This window comes from Ochotona curzoniae, unplaced genomic scaffold, assembly GCF_017591425.1.
Source record: "Ochotona curzoniae isolate NIBS_2020 unplaced genomic scaffold, NIBS_Ocur_1.0 scaffold_4506, whole genome shotgun sequence".
NCBI lineage: Eukaryota > Metazoa > Chordata > Mammalia > Lagomorpha > Ochotonidae > Ochotona > Ochotona curzoniae.
In genome coordinates this window covers 77281517-77300522 of record NW_024467119.1, presented here as the reverse complement: position 1 = coordinate 77300522, position 19006 = coordinate 77281517, and the positions used below count along the sequence as shown (strand labels likewise).

At 40.0% G+C, this 19006-nt stretch overlaps 1 protein-coding gene across 4 annotated transcripts in view; it reads left to right on the top strand.

Moving 5' to 3' along the window:
- LRBA (LPS responsive beige-like anchor protein) overlaps positions 1 to 19006 on the top strand; it is a 633639-nt gene that overhangs the window by 156192 nt on the left and 458441 nt on the right. For all 4 annotated transcript variants that reach the window (XM_040967344.1, XM_040967342.1, XM_040967341.1 and 1 more), the window contains 2 exons: positions 3086 to 3530; positions 16630 to 16763. In XM_040967344.1, the coding sequence (XP_040823278.1) occupies positions 3086 to 3530; positions 16630 to 16763 (579 nt within the window). The remainder of the gene's footprint in view (positions 1 to 3085; positions 3531 to 16629; positions 16764 to 19006) is intronic.

Sequence of the window (19006 nt, the reverse complement as noted above, 5' to 3'; positions counted from 1 at the left end):
GAAGTGCCCTGGAGGAGGAGCCACCGTCTTTGCTGTGTACAGCGTGATGCATTGCTCTGAAGCTTGCTGACTTCGTACCACTGCTCCACGAGTCCTGTGTTTATAATTTGGCCAGTTGGCTTGGAATGGGGTGCAGGGGATGGCTCATCCCTATTGTAGAGAATGTGTTCTGATTCTTGAAAGTCCAAGGTAGCACCTGTACTGACTCTTCCAGTGCCTCAGCTGGATTGGCTCCATGAGTTGGAACTGGCTGAAACAGTTGAGCTGGGATTATATGTCTGGGGCCTTGAGACTTACTCTCGATTGGATTCCTGTTTCCCTCGATGAGGTTGGAGGCCCTCTTTGTTTACATATGTTCTCTCTTTATTTCCTAGCAAGGATAGCAGGAATCAGCTATATTCCCTTCAGAGTTGTTCAGGCATTCTAGGAATGCTAACTAAAGCTGTTGAGATGTTAAACCTGGGCCTGGCACTGGCGCAGTGTTTCTTTCTTCCACCTCTATTGGTTTACGTACATTAAGCCTAGTCTAGTCTAGTTTTAAGAACTGTCTCAAGGAGATGAATGACCAGGAGGCAGGCATGGGGCAAAAGGTGGATGATTAAAGTTAACATTTTCCCCAGCCAGTTGAGAGAATATTGCTGCAATCCAGGCAGGAGGTGGTGTTGGCATGGACAAGGAGGCAGCTTCGAGATGAGGTAGCAGGATGTTGGATGTATTTGAGTAATAATGAAAGCATGACTTTTAACTATCTTAAGGATTAGGTTTGGGTTATTGGAAAGAAAAATGGGAGTCAAGAATTATTATGTTGTCCAATAACTAAAGGTGAAACTAATTTTTAAGCAAAGATAAAATGATAAAAAAAATCCGTTTAGATGTTTGGATGTCTTGGAATCTGTAACAGATGTAGCCCAGTTAGGCTGATTTGGGAGGGGGCGGGGAATTAAATGTTAGTTAAAGCTTTGAGAGGGAACTAAGTCAGTAAGGGAATAAAGGTAAATGGAGACAATCAGGTAAGAATTGAAGGCTGAGGCCTTAAAACTTAACCAAATTGGGGCCCGGCGCAGTGGCCTAGTGGCTAAAGTCCTCACCTTGGATGCGCCGGCATCCCATGCGAGTGCCGGTTCTAATCCCGGCAGCTCCACTTCCCATCTAGCTCCCTGCTTGTGGCCTGGGAATGCGGTGGAGGAAGACCCAGAGCCTTGGGACCCTGTACTCGCGTGGGAGACCTGGAGGAGGTTCTTGGCTCCTGGCTTCGGATGGCTCAGCACCCACCTTTGCAGTCACCTGGGGAGTGAATCATCTGATGAAGATCTTCCTCTCTGCATCTCTCCTCCTCTCTGTACATCTGACTTTGTGATAAAAATAAAATCTTAAAAAAAAAAAAACAAACTTAACCACGGTGGGAGAACTGGGAAGTACAGGACATTAAGGAGGAGCAGCCAGTGAGGTAGCAGAAGGATAGCTGACGAGAGGCTTGTGTCCCACAAGCCAAGTTGAGCAAGTGTCTTGAGGTGAGAGGGCCTACTTAGCAGCTGCTGCCTCAGGCACAGGTATTGGATGGCCTAAGTATTTGAAAGCCATACAGCGATTCATGCAGACACTTTCACAACAGCTGGGGCTGGGCCTGACTGAAGCCTGCAGCTAGGAGCTCACCCCACCTTTCCCACAGGGTGACTGGGGCCCAAGCTAGGAGCTCACCCCCCCTTTCCCACAGGGTGACTGGGGCCCAAGCTAGGAGCTCACCCCACGTTTCCCACAGGGTGACTGGGGCCCAAGCTAGGAGCTCACCCCACCTTTCCCACAGGGTGACTGGAGTCCAAGCGCCAGAGGCTTCACTGTTGCCTCCCAGGATGCACGCTAGCATGTGGGAGTAGAGCTGAGCCTGGAACTTAGACATTCCACCACAGGGAGCAGGTGACCCAAATGGCATTTTCATTGCTGCGTCAAATTCTTGCTGCAGTAATTGAATTTTCATAAAAGATTTACTCATTTAATTATTTAAAAGGCAGAGTTTCAAAAAGAGAAAGAGGTTTCTACCCACTGGTTCACTCCCCAAATGGCTGTAATGGTTGGGGCTGGGCCAGTTGGAGGCCAGAAACTGGGAGCTTCTTCTGGGTCTCCCATGTGGATGCAGGGGCCCAGCTGGCCCAGCTTCCACTGTTTTCCCAAGTGCTTTAACATGAAGCTGGAACTTGAACCGGTGTCCATATAGGATGCTGGCTCTGCAGACAGAAGATTTACTTGCTATACCATAGTATGGGCCCCAGTGAGTGTGTTTTTGTTGGAATGCCTTGAAAACCCAATTGAAGAGAATAAAAGTTAAATATAGAAGAAAGGATATGCTGTGTTGAAGTAGATTTTAAGTATTGTTTTAATTATGCTTATAGAGGGTAATTGGTTTTCAACAGTAGAAAACATGTTTACATTAGAAGTTTTTTTTTTAAGGGGGGGCCCGGCGTGATAGCATGATGGTTAAAGTTCTCCCCTTGAACGTGCCAGGATCCCCTATGGGCACTGGTTCTAATCCCAGCATCCCTGCTTCCCATCCAGCTCCCTGCTTGTGGCCTGGTAAAGCAGGTGAGGATGGCCCAAAGCCTTGGTTCCCTATACCCATGTGGGAGACCCAGAAGAAGCCCCTGGCTCCTGGCTTCGGATTGGCTCAGCTCCAGCCATTGGTTCCGCTTGGGGAGTGAACCAGCAGATGGAAAATTTTCCTCTCTGTCTCTCCTCTCCCTATATCTGCCTTTCCAATAAAAATAAATAAATCTTTTTTAAGAAGTTTTTTATTATAAGCATCTTAGGGTCTTTCTTATAAGCCGGTGACTTTGAGCTTTGCCTAGTGTTGTCCATTGTTTGTTAGAATTCGTTTGTAGCTAATATAATTCTATATATTTTTATCATACTTTCTAGTTTGATTTTAGGTACAATCACCCAGTATATTTTGATGATTATGTAATTAGCTTTTGCTTTTTATAACATGATAACAACGTTTCAAAATTTAATGGATTATTGTTATGGCTAACTACACTTTCTTAAATTAGTTGTGAATACATTTTGTTGTTCTTTTCTTCTCTCTCTCGGTAAGATGCGGAAAACACCCCAACATCATTTAGCCCTTCCACAGCAGCGTCAGTGGAAGAATCTGAAGGTCCATCCTCTGCTCAGAGGGCCTCGGGCCTCGGGGAGGAAGCCTCGGCGGGTGCAGGCAGCCACGTGAATGTGACTCCTCAGGCAGCACCTCCGAGTGTCAGCACAGGTCCCGATGCAATCAGTGAGGTGCTGTGCACTCTCTCTCTGGAAGTCAATAAATCTCAGGAAGCCAGAAGTGATGGAGGAAATGAGTTGGAGAACAAGGTTACACCACCAGTCCCAGTTTCAAAAAATGTCAACGTGAAGGACATTCTGCGGAGCTTGGTAAACACGCCGGCAGACGGGGTCCCAGGGGAGCCTGCCCTCCTGCCGCCAGCCTGCCTGGGAGCCCTGGGCGATCTGTCCATGGAGCAGTCTGTGGAGTTCCGATCTTTTGACAGGTACCGAGTCTTGTTTTCACCTGTTTCTTTTCATACCTTTGAAAGAGAAAGCATAATCAGGAGTTCAGTTTGACTCTGGTAATGCTAGTTTGCTTCAGTAGTGGGAAAGGGTACTTTGACCAACTTATAAAAATTGTTATTTTCACTTCCTGGTCTTCATTTATTAGTGCACCAATAAGTTTTTAAAGTCATGATTATGTTGATGAGTTGTGCGGTTGAGTAAATTTTTTATTGCCATTGTAATGGTTGGGACACGCTTGCTCTGTCAGATGGCTTCCCTCCTTTTTGGCCTGTGGATGTGAGAGTTTACAGGGTGTTCAGAGTCTGGTGTTTGGGGAAAGCCTTATTGCTATTTCTGCTGCCCTAGAAAGCCGTTTGCTAACTATTGTTACTTTTTTCCCCTGAAAATCTACCTATAGGGCACATATTAGAATGACTAAACGTATTCTCTCAAAAATCAATATTTTTATCTTGAAAGAAGTTTTCATTCATGGAACTTCTAGCCCAGTTATTGTTCATCAGACATTTAAAAACAGTGGCTAATATGAAAATCTGTCACCTTTGAATACTCTTATATATTATATATAGAATATAGTTCAGTCATTGAAATAAGCAATTTCACATTATATAATACTATTCTAATACTTCATATTTCCTATAAAACTATATTTGTTGAAATAATGAATTAATATAACGCAATCCTTACCTTTTAATGTTCAGATACCATCCAGTGTTTACTAATTGCTTCACCATATTCCTTATTGTACAAAGAACCGGTTTAGGATTATGTGTTTGCATTTTGCTGTATGTGTCTTGATTTCTTTGAATCTAGAAGAAGAGTTTCTCAATTTTTTCTTGAATTTAGTGATTTTGACACTTTGGAAATTGAGCACAGTTATTTATTTATTTACTTATTTAATGATCTCTGGGTTATATTTTTGTAATGTTTCCTGAGGATCAGAGTTAATGTTTTTAGGTTAATGTGACTTTGGCAGGAGTATCCCAGAAGTGATGTTGTTTCTGCTACTTGTGCCCTATCACATGGCAGGAAGGTTTTTCTCACTTCTGAGGATGTTTACTCTCATCACACATTGAAATGATATTTTTCTAAGTTTCTTTGATGGTCACCAGTGGAGCTGAAGTTCGGCGGGGGAGTATCCATCCACAATTCCCCCACCAGACCTGCTCCTGGCCCCAGTTCCTGCACCTGCCAGAGAGTACTGTTGTTCAGCCTGACATCATTGGTACTCAGTTCTGGCACTTGCCGGTAGGTGCTGCTGCCTAGCTCTGCTGGCTCATACCCATTCTGGTTCTCACTGGTGGGTGTTACAGCCTAGCCCAGACTGGCCCACCCCTAGACTTGGTTTTCATGTGTACTGGTGGGTACTGAGGTCTAGCCTGGCCTGTCCCCACCCATTCTGGCTTTCGTGAATGCCAGTGGGTAAGGCTGGTTATTGTCTGGTTAACCCCCTGACCCACAAGCATGCCTGGGGTGCTACATCTTTGCCCAGAAAGGTGTGTCCCCCACCTCTGTTTCTTGCACTCACTGGTGGGATCTGTTGCCTAGCAGGGGAGTCCCCAGAGTTCCCGTATCAGGTCTGTTCCTAGCCCTGTGTTATGTGTGTACTGATAGATGCTTCAACCCTGTCTGGCATGGCACACCCTCAGTCTCTGCTCTTGTTGGTGAGTGTTGCAACCTTGCCCAGCTGGGCACGGCCCATAGCTTATCCTTGGGTTCTCATGTGTGCCAGCGGGTGTTGCGTCCTATTCCAGCCAGGCCTGTGAGCCCCAGCTTTTGCAGTTTGCCAGCAGGCCGTAGCTGATGCTGTTCAGTCCAGGCCAGGTTTCACATTTGGGCTGGGTGGGTACCTTTTTGCCTGACCCAGACATGCCCGCCGGCTAATCCCCTCTGAACCATTCTGTCTCAGCTTCTTCGCTGCCTGCGAATGCAGTGGCGGGGATCATGGAAGACCCCAAACTCATCCCCCCACCCCCCGTCAGACATGCCATCAGCTGCTCCAACTCTGGTACGTCCCCAGATCAGTTTCCCTGGGCGATCTCCAGTGCCCCAGCCTGGGGGCTGGGATGGTATTCCTGGCCTGGTGGTCTCCTCCTTCTCCACATACCCACACATTCAAAAAAAGACAGTTATGATGACCCACTGCCATAGTTAATGCGAATTTCGCCTTAACCAAGGTGGGATTGCCAACCAGCTATTCGTTGATTTTCTCCCAGTAGTGGAGCACTTGCTCGGTACAAGGCAACCTGCACAGTTGCCGACAGCTGGGGACAACGGCTATATCAGTGGCAAGACTTAGCAGTGATCATTGGTTTTTGAATAATTTGTTTTTATAATTTGTTTAAATGTGTAATGCTAGAGTTCTAGAACTGTAGTAACAGTAAGGTTACATTTTAAAATTTACATATTATTCATATAGTCAAATGCATTGGTTTTCTTTTTGAACGACGAAATTTTTTATGTCTGGCATTTATTTTTAAGTAGTAATCAATCAATACTTACTGAGGTCTTGTTTAAGTGGCTAGATTATGGACTTTTTTAGGAAACCAGGTTTAGAAAGTTTAGAGAGGGCTTGTTGAAGAAAAACACAAAGGGTTATTTTAGTGATAGTGTTTTCTGGAATGTTCTGTGCAACTTAAGATGTCTGGTAAGCATTTAACATATTATCAGATGGCAAGCAAAGGGCTCTGTTTCCCTCCACGTTTAGCAAGAGGCACCTTTTGAAACCTTTCACGGAGCCATGGACCTATGGAATATCTTTGGGAATTTCAAAGCCTCCCTCTGATCCTGTATTTATCTCAGGAATGCTGTGTCAGAAATCACAACTCTCCTCATATCTTAAGAATTATCAACTTGCAAGCAATCACTGGAAAGTTTAGAGTAACAGCTCCCTGAGTGAAGCCCTGCTGAAAGGCTGCCAGGCGGTGGGCCTCTGGGAAGAGGAAGGTGTTTGTGCGCCTCATGCCAACATTCTTGCTGTTATCTAATTTGAAGATCCTCTCTGGCGATAAGTGGGTGCCAGGGATTTATCTTGATAAAGTTCAAGGGCCTATTTGCCTTTTCAGCTGGATCTTTGGGGAACTAAAGTGCTAGGCTAAAATGCCCTTAGTGAACTATTTTTTTGTGTTAGATAATGCTTATGTAAAGGTTTGTGATATTTGAAACTGGTGTTTCGGCAATGGAATTTTTGAACCCTGGTGACCTGGAAGACATGATTGCTACTTGCCGATTGTCAGTGAATTCAAAGAACTTTCACAAAAAAAAAAGGTCTCCCTAGTCAGGTTAAATTTTCTTTTATTTCCATAAGATTCTTTCTTTCCCATCTGTAAAATGGGAATAATAATATGGTGTGAGCCTCATTAGTTCTAAATATAAATGATATGATTTCTAAATGCCCTAAGGACAGGGCCTCACAAATCTTAAGTATTCATTAAAATGTGAGAGTCCATAAAGAATACAAAGTTAAATTTTCTTTTTTTTGTTACTTGATTTTTAATCAATAACTGACAAACCAGCTTATATAACCAGTTCTCTCTCATCTAACTTCTTTATGTCATATAGTTTGATGAGCTTTTTGTTAAATTAGTGTTAGATATTAAACGTGTATTATTTGTGTCTTTAACATTAAGATTTTGGTTCATTTCATGAGGAGAAACTTAAACACTAGCCGAAAATCTGTCTAGCATATTGCCTGCATATAGACTCTCCATGTTTTGTCAATGTTTAATGCATTTTCCGTGGCATGTGATAAAAAAGCAGTGTGGAATATCTCATTCTTGCATGATCAACTTATGTAGTGGTGAATTTGTACTTAATTTTTGGAATATACAGGATGTGATTTACTAGTTGGATGTTTGAACTTACATACAAGAAAATATACAGGATAGGTCAAAGATTTCTTCTGTTGAAGATTATAGTCCTTTATAGTGAGATTTTATAATAATATTAATTATTAGAAGTGAGTGATAGCCAGATGAAAGCAGCGTGCAATCTACCTACTCTTCATGTCCTCCTGATTGCATCACTGTAATTTAACATCATCTCTTTTTACATGACTCCAAGGTGAAGCAGATGTGAAACAGTGAGCTTCAAAACTGATGTTTTAAATCTCTTCTCTGATCTAATTATAGAGTGAAGAATGCAACATTTTTCCACTTATAAGCAGATAAAATATTAAAAGATTTGCTTATTTTTAAATTTAAAATCTTATTTATTTATTATTATTATTTTATGATACAGTTCCATAGACCCCTGGGATTTCCCTTATCCACTCCCCAATCCCCCCACCCACCCACCAAATTCCTCTCTATCATTACTAAAGTATAGTTCTTCATACACAGTCATATGTCCATTATTTTGGGCATGGACAATAGCAGAGAGTCCAGCATCCTATTGTCATATGGTAAACAGTTTCATTGGGATTCCATCTTTAGACTGCAAGGAGAGATGCGTACTGCATTGTATCCTCACATCTGGATATGTTAGTCTCCATTTCACAGTTACTGTACATCCCCTTAAATGAAAAGTCACAATGCAAAATCAATAATAGTAACAAAAATAATTTACAATGCCATGAAGTTAAATAACATGTTGCTAGATATGAGAGTCTCCATTACACAGCTGCTATACATCACCTTAAATGCAAAGCCACAAAACAAACTCAACATCAGGGAGAAAAAAGAAATTAACAACACCATGAAGTTAAGTATTATGCTACTAAATGACTAACATGTCACTGAAGAAATGAAAAAGAAAGTCAAGAACCTTCTTGAAGAAAATGATACTACTGTATGATCTATGAGTCATTGAAGAATTTAATCAGAAGAACGTGTTTTGAAGAGATGAAACTGGAAAAAAAAATCCATGAGATATAATTTCTGCTGATTTTTGTTGGTGAAAAGTAACTCCAGTAGGACACAGATGGGTTTTGTTTTTTTAATCCAGTCTACTAATCTATGACGTTTGTTTGAGCTTAAGCCATTTACATTCAGGGTTAATATGTTTGGATGGCACTTTGGTCCTGTGGTTTTGGCAATGGGTTGTTCATTGATTTAGTCTTCTGTTGTCATTTTTCTAGGATGTTCTTCCCATTTGCCTTTGGTTTTGGTGGGTGCTATTCCTCTTCTCTGTCAAGAGAACATCTGAAAGTATCATTTGTAGGTCAGGGTTGGAAGAGGCAAATTCTTTTACCTTTTCTTTACTGTGGAGGAATTTTATTTCATTTTCAAAGACAAAAGAAAGCTTTGCTGGATATGTTATCCTTGTCAGACAGTTTTTTTTCTTTTAAATCTGGAATATGTCACTCCATTCTCTTCTTGCCTGTGGAGTTTCCTGTGAGAGATCTGTGAGTTTAATTGGCATTCCTTTACATGTCAGTTGATTTTTTTCACATGCACATTGAAGGATCTTTTCCTATGTTCAGTTGAAGAGAGGTTGATGATCATGTGTCATGGTGAAGATGGCTTTTGATCAAGCCTGTAGGGAGTTTTGAGTCCCTCCTGCATCTTGTTTCCCAATTCTTTCTCCAGATTAGGGAACTTTTTCCTTATTATGTCATTGAATACACCTTTAATCCCAGTATCTCTTTCTGCACCTTCTAGGACTCGCATAACTCTTATATTTGGCCTCTTAATAGTGTCTTTCAATTCTTGCATCCTTTTTTTTTTTTTTTGGCCTGATCCAGCTCTGCTTCCAGCTTTTAGTTTACTTCCTCATGATGACTGGAAACATCTTCCAATTCTGAGATTGTTTCTTCTGCTTGCTTCATTCTGTTTTGGAGACTCTCCACTGTACTTTTGATTTGCTCCACTGTATTCTTCATTTCTAGTGTATCAGCTTTCATTTGATTCATTTGCAGTGTGATATATTCCTTGAATTCCTAGAATGCCTGCTTTATGTGCTTCTCATTGTTGGTAAGAAGCTTTATAACGAATGTTTTGAATTCTGTATCCCCCATTTTCTCAATGTCTTCTTCAGTTAACTTGGAATTTGTTAAAGTGTTTTGCTCATTTTCAAGGATTCTTCAGTAATACTCTTTTGCTCTTGGTCATTGTACTCTTGGTTATCAGAATCTTCTCCTTGGGGCAGGTTTCTAAGCTGTGTCACCCACAGGTCTGCAGTTTGATTTTACTTATTGTGGTTGGTACATGGGTCTTTGTTTGCAGCCAATTGTGGCAATCTCTCCAGCAAGTTCCAGGTCTGTGTTCTTATGTTAGATTACTTCCATGGTCTCTGTAGACCCAACTGTTGGCTCACCAATTTCCACCTCCTGTGACACTACTGAGGCTGCACCATTGTATGTACCAACTTTGTCCCAGTTCCAGTTGGAGCATATCCCAGGACATAGCTATAGGTGTTCTATGTAGCTAGGTTGTTTTTGGTGGTAATTTTGCAGGAACCTTTTGTTTGTTATGTCTGAGGGACGCACAACTGTATTTTGACCCATATGATGCCATAGTTGGTGTTATTTTCCTGATGGACCGTGCAATTTACTGAACTCAATGAGTTTTCTCTTAGCTCAGCAATGTGCAGTTCACTGTTGTCCCTGCAGTCCTTAAACTTTGGCCACAGTATACAAAATGGCACCTGACATGCCACTGCTAGAGTTCTTGATCTACTGACTGTCTGGTCTTAGGACTACCTGGACTTGTGTTGGGTGGAACCTGTAGGATGCCACGCTGTTGCAGTTAGCTGAATCAGAAATGAGTTCACTCCCAGCTCAGTGTATTCTCAGTCCTTTCCCTTGCCTTTGCCTCCTTAAACGAAATGGTGCCCGATTTGGATCTAGTGGGGCATACTTGGCTGTGAAAATTATCCTGTTCCCATGCTGCCTGTTTGGGATCTGCTACTCTGTCTCTGCTCTTGAATGAACCAGACCAGCAGGATGGACTGTTCTTTGTCTGGGTTCACCTCCCAAGCTTCCAGTGAAAGTCCCTTCCTACCTACCTGGTTGCTGGTGGAGTTCAGCTCACCATTTGCTGAATGCTGCTGAGGTATTAGTCACTACAACACCACCGTTGTGTCTGCTGCTTTCCTGTGTCTGTCAGTCTTTAGGTGTTCTTCTGCTGTTGTTCTGTCCTATTTCCCGAAATGTGCCCTCTGTTTAGTACTGGTTAATATTTCTCCGTCCCTTTAAACGTCTCCTTGCCCCGTTCAGCCATCTAATTCCTCATCCTATTTATTTATTTTTAATTGAAAGATGGATTAAAAAACAGAGGGTGAAGAAGAGACATAAAAAGAGGTCTTCTATCCACTTATTGATTCCTCAAATGGCCACAGTGGCCACAGCTGCCCCTCTCCAGAACCACGAGTTTATTCCAGATCTCCCTCGTAGTTCCATTCTTGAGCCTTCACTGCTTTTCTATGGCATTAACAGAGATTTGGATTGGAAGTGAGTCAGCCAGTGCCCATATGGGATGCTGGTACTAACAGGCAGGTATTAGCTTGTTGAACCAACACACTGCCATATATACACACACACACACACACACACACACACACACACACACACATATATATATATACACACACATAATATGTATATATATAATGTGTATACATATAATGTGTATAATTTTATATGTAGGAAATTTCATTAATTTGGTTATACATGGTCATGATTTGGAATTATGTTTAAATGTTAGTCTGATTACAATGATGGTTGCACACTTTATGAATTGAATAAAAACGCTTGTACAGTGTGAGTGGGTTGAATGTTACATGAATTGTATCTTTGTAATATGAAGAAACAGTTTAAGTTTGAAAGTGTGGTTTTAAACCAACTTAGATCTGTGAGTCAGTTCTGTAATTTACTGTGGCAAATTATTTGACCTTTCCAAGCTTAACTTTGTTTAAAAAAAAGTAATTAAAGTTTAAAAAAGTCAGTGTGGTTCGTAGATCCAGTACTGAGAAAATAATGATGCCTTCGTCCTCTCCCCCTTTCTCTTCTCTCTCGCCAGCTCTTACTTGCCTCTTACCCACCGCCTTCTCTCTTTCTTTAGTTTTTGAGGTAACACATTTTAAATTTATATTACAGCAGAAAAAAGCCTTTATGTTTCACTGAATAAGAAGTTTTACAAGTGAAAAACAAGAAGACCCTAATGTAGTGGGCATATAAACAATGCCTCTGTATAGTGATTGAATGAAAAAAAAAATGACCGATTTACCTGTAATCAAAGATCATTAACATTATAGTAGTATAGCATTTTTAACCCTTGTTTTGACAAAGGTGTAAAAACAAAATATGACAAAACTATATTTGTGACAATACTGATACTTTAAAAGTTTTAATAGGAGTTTTTTGTTAATATCTTATTGATTTGGCATGCTGTCACTACTTAATAAGCTATAACTTTTATTGAAAGTCATGATTTTATGTTATGTACCTGAAGTGTTTGAGCTACCCATCCAGTAGTGCATTATGAACTTTGACTGCTCAAAGGGAAGTGCCTTTGAACACGGTTTTGAAAGTCCAGAGAGGGGTTGAGTGGAAAGCAGGTGTGATTAAGAGGAAGGCATTTAGCAGAGGATGAGTGCTCCTGGATTCAAAGTGCTGCAGTGAGAAACTGTAGAGCAGGCAGAGGAACCTTGGAGAGTTGCGTTAGGATGCTGAGGAGTGCTGGTGAAATGGGAAGCTAGGGGCTGGCATTGAGTTTCAGTTGGGTAAGCTGCCACCTGCAAGGCTGGCCATAGTTCAAGTACTGGCTTCCTTGCTTCCCTTCCCTTACCATGCTAACATCCCTGGAAGGCTGTAGAAGATGCCCCAGGTACTTTGATCTCTGCCACGAATGTTGGAAATATGAAAGGAGTTCTAGGATCCTTGCCCAGCCCCATGTGTTAGAGCCCATTGTGGACTCAAACAAGGATGTGAGATCTATCTCCGTCTCTGTGTAATGCTGCCTTTCAAATAAATAAGAAAAAGATGTGAATCCAAGGAGGAGTCTGTTGTTTGAGGTGTCTCATTCCAGAGACTATGTGCAAATCTTGGACAATAAATATTTGCTGGGCTGAATAAAATAAGCATTGTTTTCAGCTCAGTGCTGTTAACAGCCAGGGGATTAAGGACTTGAAACGACAATGTATTCTTCTGGTGTGCCAGATGGACCTCGTTAGCTTGGGCAAATTGAGGATACGCATATTTTGGAACATCTGCAGTATACTGTTTTCTGTTGCCACTTTTCTAAAGTTTAATTATGAAAATATTCAAGCTTATAGAGAAATTGACAGAATTACACAGTGAATGCCCACAGACCCATCACTGAGAATCTTCAGCTAGCCTGTACCTTGGCTTGCTTCATTGTATAACCTCCTGTATTCTTCAATATTTTATTAACATGTAAAAATTACTTATTTGAAAGGGAAAATAACACATGCACACAGAGAAACACACCTTTTCCATCCATTGTTCACTCCTTAGATGCCCACAGTCGCTGGGTTAGAGCCAGGGTGAAGCCAGGAGCCTGGAACTGTATCTGGGTCTCTCACATGAGTGACAGGAGCTAAGTTCCCTCTGCCTCCCAGTGTGCACCTTATTAGGAAGCTGAATTCAAAGTAGAGGTGGGACTTGACTGCAGGAACTCTGATATTGGCCACAGTGGCCTTTAACACTTAACCTTGATGTCACAGTGCCCTGATTAATTTTTTGGGAATGGTTTTCAAAGTAAGATACAGATACCAGTTTACTTAATTTTTTTTAATAGATTTGCTTATTTTTTATTAGACAGATTTACATAGAGAAGGCGAGAGAGAGAAAGAAAGGTCTTTAATCTGCTGGTTCATTTCCCAAGTGACTGCCATGGATAGAGCCGAGCCAGTCTGAAACCAGGAGCAGGAGCTGCTTCTGCATCTCCCACATGGGTGCAGGGTCCCAAGGCTTTGGGCTGTCCTTCACTGCTTTCGCAGGCCACAGGCAGGGAGCCAGATGGGAAGTGGAGCAGCTAGTACATAAACTGGTGTCCATATGCAATCCTGGGTGTGCAAGGCAAGGATTTAGCCACATAGTCATCACAATGGGTCTTGTTTACCTCACTCTAAAACCCTTAACCCTACAATGCTCCAACTAGAGCATAATACAGATTCCAGTATAAAAATTACAGTGAAAAGCACAAACCATTTTTTACTTTAGTTAAATTCATGCACTTCTGTAAACTAAAACCTTAGCAAGATAGTGTGTTTTGAAAGTTCCCCATTTTGGGGCCTGGCATTGTAGCCCAGTGGCTAAAGTCCTCACCATGCACGCACTGGGATCCCATATGGGTACCGGTTCAAATTCCTGCATCCGTGCTTTTCATCCAGCTTCCTGCTTGTGGCTCGGGAAAGCAGTCCAGCACCGCCCAAAGCCTTGGGACCCTGCATTTATGTGGGAGACCTGAATGAGGCTCCTGGCTTCAGCGCAGCTCAGTTCCAACCATTATGACCACTTGGGAAGTAGATCAATGGATGGAAGATCTTCCTCTCAGTCTCTCCTCCTCTCTGTATATCTAACTTTACAATTTAAAAAAATCTTTAAAAAAAAGAGAAGTTCCCCATTCCCAGCCAGTTCCTATCCTGATCTCTGAAGAGAGATTCTTCTTCTTCTTCATCTTCTTTTTTCCTACCATGGGTTACTTTTCCAATTGTAGAACTTTATATGTGAAAGTATGTGTTATTTAGGATAATGCCTTCTTTATTCCACATAATGGTTTTAAAGTTTATCTATGTTGCTCAATTAATCGATCATGGTTTCTATTTCTGAGTAGTGTTGAGTTATAGAAGCATACTATCTTTTTAAAAATTTTTATTTTTCATGATACAGTTCCATAGGCTCAGGGATTTCTCCCCCCACCCCATTCTCTCCCCATTTTCCCTGTGTTATTGCAATAGTGTAGTCCTTCAGCAGTGGTCATACGTCCATTCTTGTGCTATTTAAGTTTATCATGGCATTGTAGGTACGGACAATGGTAGAAAGTTGGGCATTCTGTTGTCAGTCTTTTGAGAGTCCATCTTTTATTGAACAGTATACACACATCTGCAAAGTATCTTCACTTCTCAGTAAAGCCTACTATCTTAATGATGTTTTTTTTTTCTTGAATAAAGGACATTGAAATTATTTCTAGTTTGTAACTATTATAAATAATACTCTGAATACCATTTTGCCCACTTTAGTAGATACAGGTTTTCTTTGGCAAATTTCTAGGAGAGAGTGAAATTGGGATTTTATAGTAGGCTGTATGTGTTAAACTAAGGAAATTTTAGTTGAGAGGCAGTGAGACGCAGAGGGTTTGCACCCACCAGTTTTTATCCCAAAAGGGCACAGGAGCCATATGTCAGGGCTGGGCTGGGCCAAGCTGACCTGGGAGCTGGAACTCAATTCAGGTTTCTCATGTGAGTGACAGGAACAGAACCCATGGAGCAACCACTGTTGTAGATTCTATATTAGTAGGAAGTAAAGTCAGGAAACAACTACACATTGAACCCAGGCCCTCTGATTGGGACACAGGCCAACTGACTGCCCTACATGTCTTACATTTTGATTATAGGAAAAATATTTGCACTTATCTATGTATTTTCCTTTCGTTGCTATTGCACTTTGATTTTGTATGAGTTAAGTAGAGCTTGCTGGTTTGTTTTGTTAACAATTATGAAAGTAAATTATATGCATTCTCTTTCTCAAAACTGTTTGCCAGAAAGTGGGATTTTCATAAATTGGTTGTAAATTTCTGCTTGGGATAAGATGTACAATCAGGTTTTGTGTTGTTTTCTGATCGCATTAGCAGCAGTGTGTGCATGCACACATACATACATAGACACATACATCCCCCTTAAGTCAATGATCTTCATTTGGTGTCAGCTACCACGGTTTAAGCCCAGCATTGTGGACTCGGGGCTCAGGTGGCTGTTGCTTCTATTTTTTAGTGTATAGTTAACATTGGCAGTCACCCTTATAATGACTTGACACCAGCTACCCCCAAGTACATTGAATAAGCCGTGCCTAGCACAAGGGACGTTGATTTAATTGGCAACAGTATTTGCCCTCACATGATAGGCGCTGAAGTAAAACGGAACCTATTTCACATGTCTTACCTCTTTTTTCAGTTAACACCAAGAGAAATATATTTTAAAAATATGAGAATCACATACTCTGTGCCTTTGAATACATTTGTTCAGATCAACTACCTAAGTAACTTTGTTTAAAGGCTAATACTTTTTAAGGCTATTAAGGGAGTGCTTGCAGTTTGCAGTTGCAGTATTGTCAACAAAAGATGTGATTAAATAAATTGAATGTTGAAGACTTTAGGCTTATGGTTAACACTAGGTAATTAAAAGTAAGCACTGCTGTGGGAGTGCATTATATATCAGCTGTCCTCTTTACCTCATTAACTGGGATTTTGCATGTTTATGGGGCTAACTTCAATTAAAAATGCCTTTTTAGTTATGCCTAACAGGGTCTTTTAGTTACTATTTTGATATAAAGTATTACACTGTAATTGAAATTGGTATATCATAAATACCTATGTTTGAATTATACACAAACTGAGCAGCTTTGATTATGTGATATATTTGCATCTAGCATTTTTTCACTTATGCATTTTTCTACATAGATACAGTCTCTGAAATTTAAAACAGAAAAACTTGGGTTTATATATGTTGGGAAATTGTTTATGTTTGTTTAGGTTTCTTATAGTTTACTATTTGAAATTAGCAGTGTTTTAAAATCCTTTTTGAACTATATTAAGTTTTTTCTTCAATTCCAAGGTTAACAAAAAAGTTAATTAGTTTTCCACTTGAGTGCCAAAATTTGTTTTTACATACTATATTTTACTTGTTAGATAATTAAACATGATTTTGCATTTAAAAAATACTAGGTGGTAAATGCAAGTCTGTATGTCAAGGCGGATTATATTTCCTTAGGGTATTGTCTTTGGTCCAAAAAAATTAAAAAGAAAATAATTAGCAGTAGTATTGAAGAGATTTCATGTTGGAAGGATATTCTTAATGGTATATCAAAGTATAGTTAACAAGAAAATAAGAAGTTAACTTCTTAGTTTCTTTATAGACAAGCAATTTTCTGTGTATTGATATTATTTCCTGTCTTTGTTTCAGAAGCGTCATCGTTGCAACCAAAAAATCTGCAGTCTTACCTTCTCCCCTCAGTACGAACGTGCCTGCCCATGCTCTGAGTGTGGTTTCTGCGGTGGATTCAGCCCAGGCCTCCGATGCGGGAGGAGACTCCCCAGGTGCGTTAGCTGTCCGGGGTATCAGCAGTGAAGTTTTGTGACTTTATTTTAGTATACCTTAGGATTTTTGATAAAGTTGTTGGTCAGATAAATACCACTGTGCTTTTATATTATACTGTTGTTTAGCAATTTTTGGAATAAGTTTGAGCCACATTATAAAGCTAGATCAAGGTTTCTAAAATTTCCTCCACTCAAACCTGATAGTGTGTGATGGATTAGATGCTGCTAGCTTGGTGAACAAAAAACATGAATGAATGATTTTTAAAAAATGTTTTTGTGCCTTTTATCTTTCCTTGCACATAAGAAGATCCTTATATGAGGATAGTGGTTTTGATGAGAAAAGCAGTTGACTGATAGGGTAGCCAAGTGAGTTAAGCCTATCCCTGTGAATCCAGCTTCCTAAATGAGCTTGGGTTTGAGTCCTGGCTGCTCTGCTTTTACTCCAGCTCCCTGCCACTGCCTATGGGAAAGTGTAGAGGCTAAGCCAAGGACTTGGGCCCCTGACTCCCATACGAGATCTAGATAGAATTCCAGACTCCTGGCTTTGGCTAGGGCCTGAAAACAATTCAATTGGAATATTGTCACAGAATAATTATGCAGTTTAGCACAAAAAAAAAAGAAAGAAAAGAAAAGCTGAGAACTAAGAACATTTACATTTTTGAACTATATATCAAAATCATAGTTAGTATACAAAACTATCTTATTACACAAATATTACATTAAGCTTGCAAAAAATAATGCTAGCTTCTGCATTTTGCAGGAAAATAGTATGATGTCTTACCCACAGTGGCAAATCTTCCTTCATTAGTGGCAAAAGAGTTTTCATTAGAGGACAAAATGTATCTTGGGTGTATGTTTTTAAAGGAAAGAAAATACAGGATTTTATTAAACATGTCAAAATCTGGAACTGTAAATGAAATGCAAACAACAATTACCTAGAATGTAATACAAACTTTTTACATATTAATATGCCAGTTATCAAGCAAATATGTTACGGTATTTCTCCACCATGCTGTGAAGCATTAGTGATTAAAACAAAATTGAAGATAGCCCAAGAAAGAAACTTCCATATGTTGCTTTTCAGTGTTTGCTAAAGCACAGAATTTACTTATTTGACCTTTTACTAACAATTCAGACTCTTATGCTTATCAGAATCATGCATAAGTTTTTTTTTAATGTGAAGATGAAATATTTGAATCAAAACAGTCTTGGCTTACTATACTATTTACCCCCAGAGGCTTGTCTTTACTCAGGCAGTAAAAGTCTCACTTATGTAATGAGGAAATCTTCCTGGGAATATAAACCATCTCTTATGGAATTAGCTGGTGAAGGTTAGGGGGAAGAATATAGGATAACATTGTTAAAGAGTGAAAATTGACATTTGTTTGGATGACTTTTTACTGTGAGAGATATTGGTTATTTAGACCCATAGGGACATTGAATAAACAGTTTAGTTACTCCCTGGATAGATGCTAGAAAGATGATCCGTTTGCATTTTTCTTTTTTGTTCTCCCAAATGTCTGGAAAACTGTCAGTTTGCCGGAGCCAGTTTATCAGTGTAAGGATAAGGAAAAGATAAGTTAGTACCATCCCACATACCTAGAAGTAGCTCCTGTATTTATGTGTGCGCTGTTTGTTGCACATGTCTAATGTTAAATTGATTTGAAACATTTTTTCGTAAACTGAAATGGGTTGAAAAAATGCAGAATGTATTTGGAAATGATGTTTTCTGTCTGGATGAATGAAGGACAACCTGGTATGAATGTATTGACATGAATTCTTCTCAGGTATTTTCTTTTTTTCCTATAACTGTTGCTCTTCTGGCTCAGGTGTTGACCCATGATTTAAGGGAACACTAGCTGCCATATTGTAAGTGTTAGAATTGATATCTCTTCTAGGGTCATGCCCAAAAATAATTTTTGTTATTGTTTTGTTAAATGCTAGCAGTGTTCCTTTCTCTTTTTCAGATTTATATTACTGATTTTTGGCTCATTAAAATTTAGGTTTATTAGCACAATAAACCATAATTTCGTTTTATAGCTACTACTTAAGACCTTATACAAACATGTTTTTTGGGGGTTTGTTTTTCTCCCGCTTTTAAGTAGATGAAACCTTATATGTTCCTTCTTATTGACTTCAGGAAAAACTATCAACAGTGTTGGTAGGGAAAATATCTGATAAATTCAACAGAAAAAATCTGAAAAGGCAGATTTTTTTTTAAAGTTAAACAATATTTCAGCAAT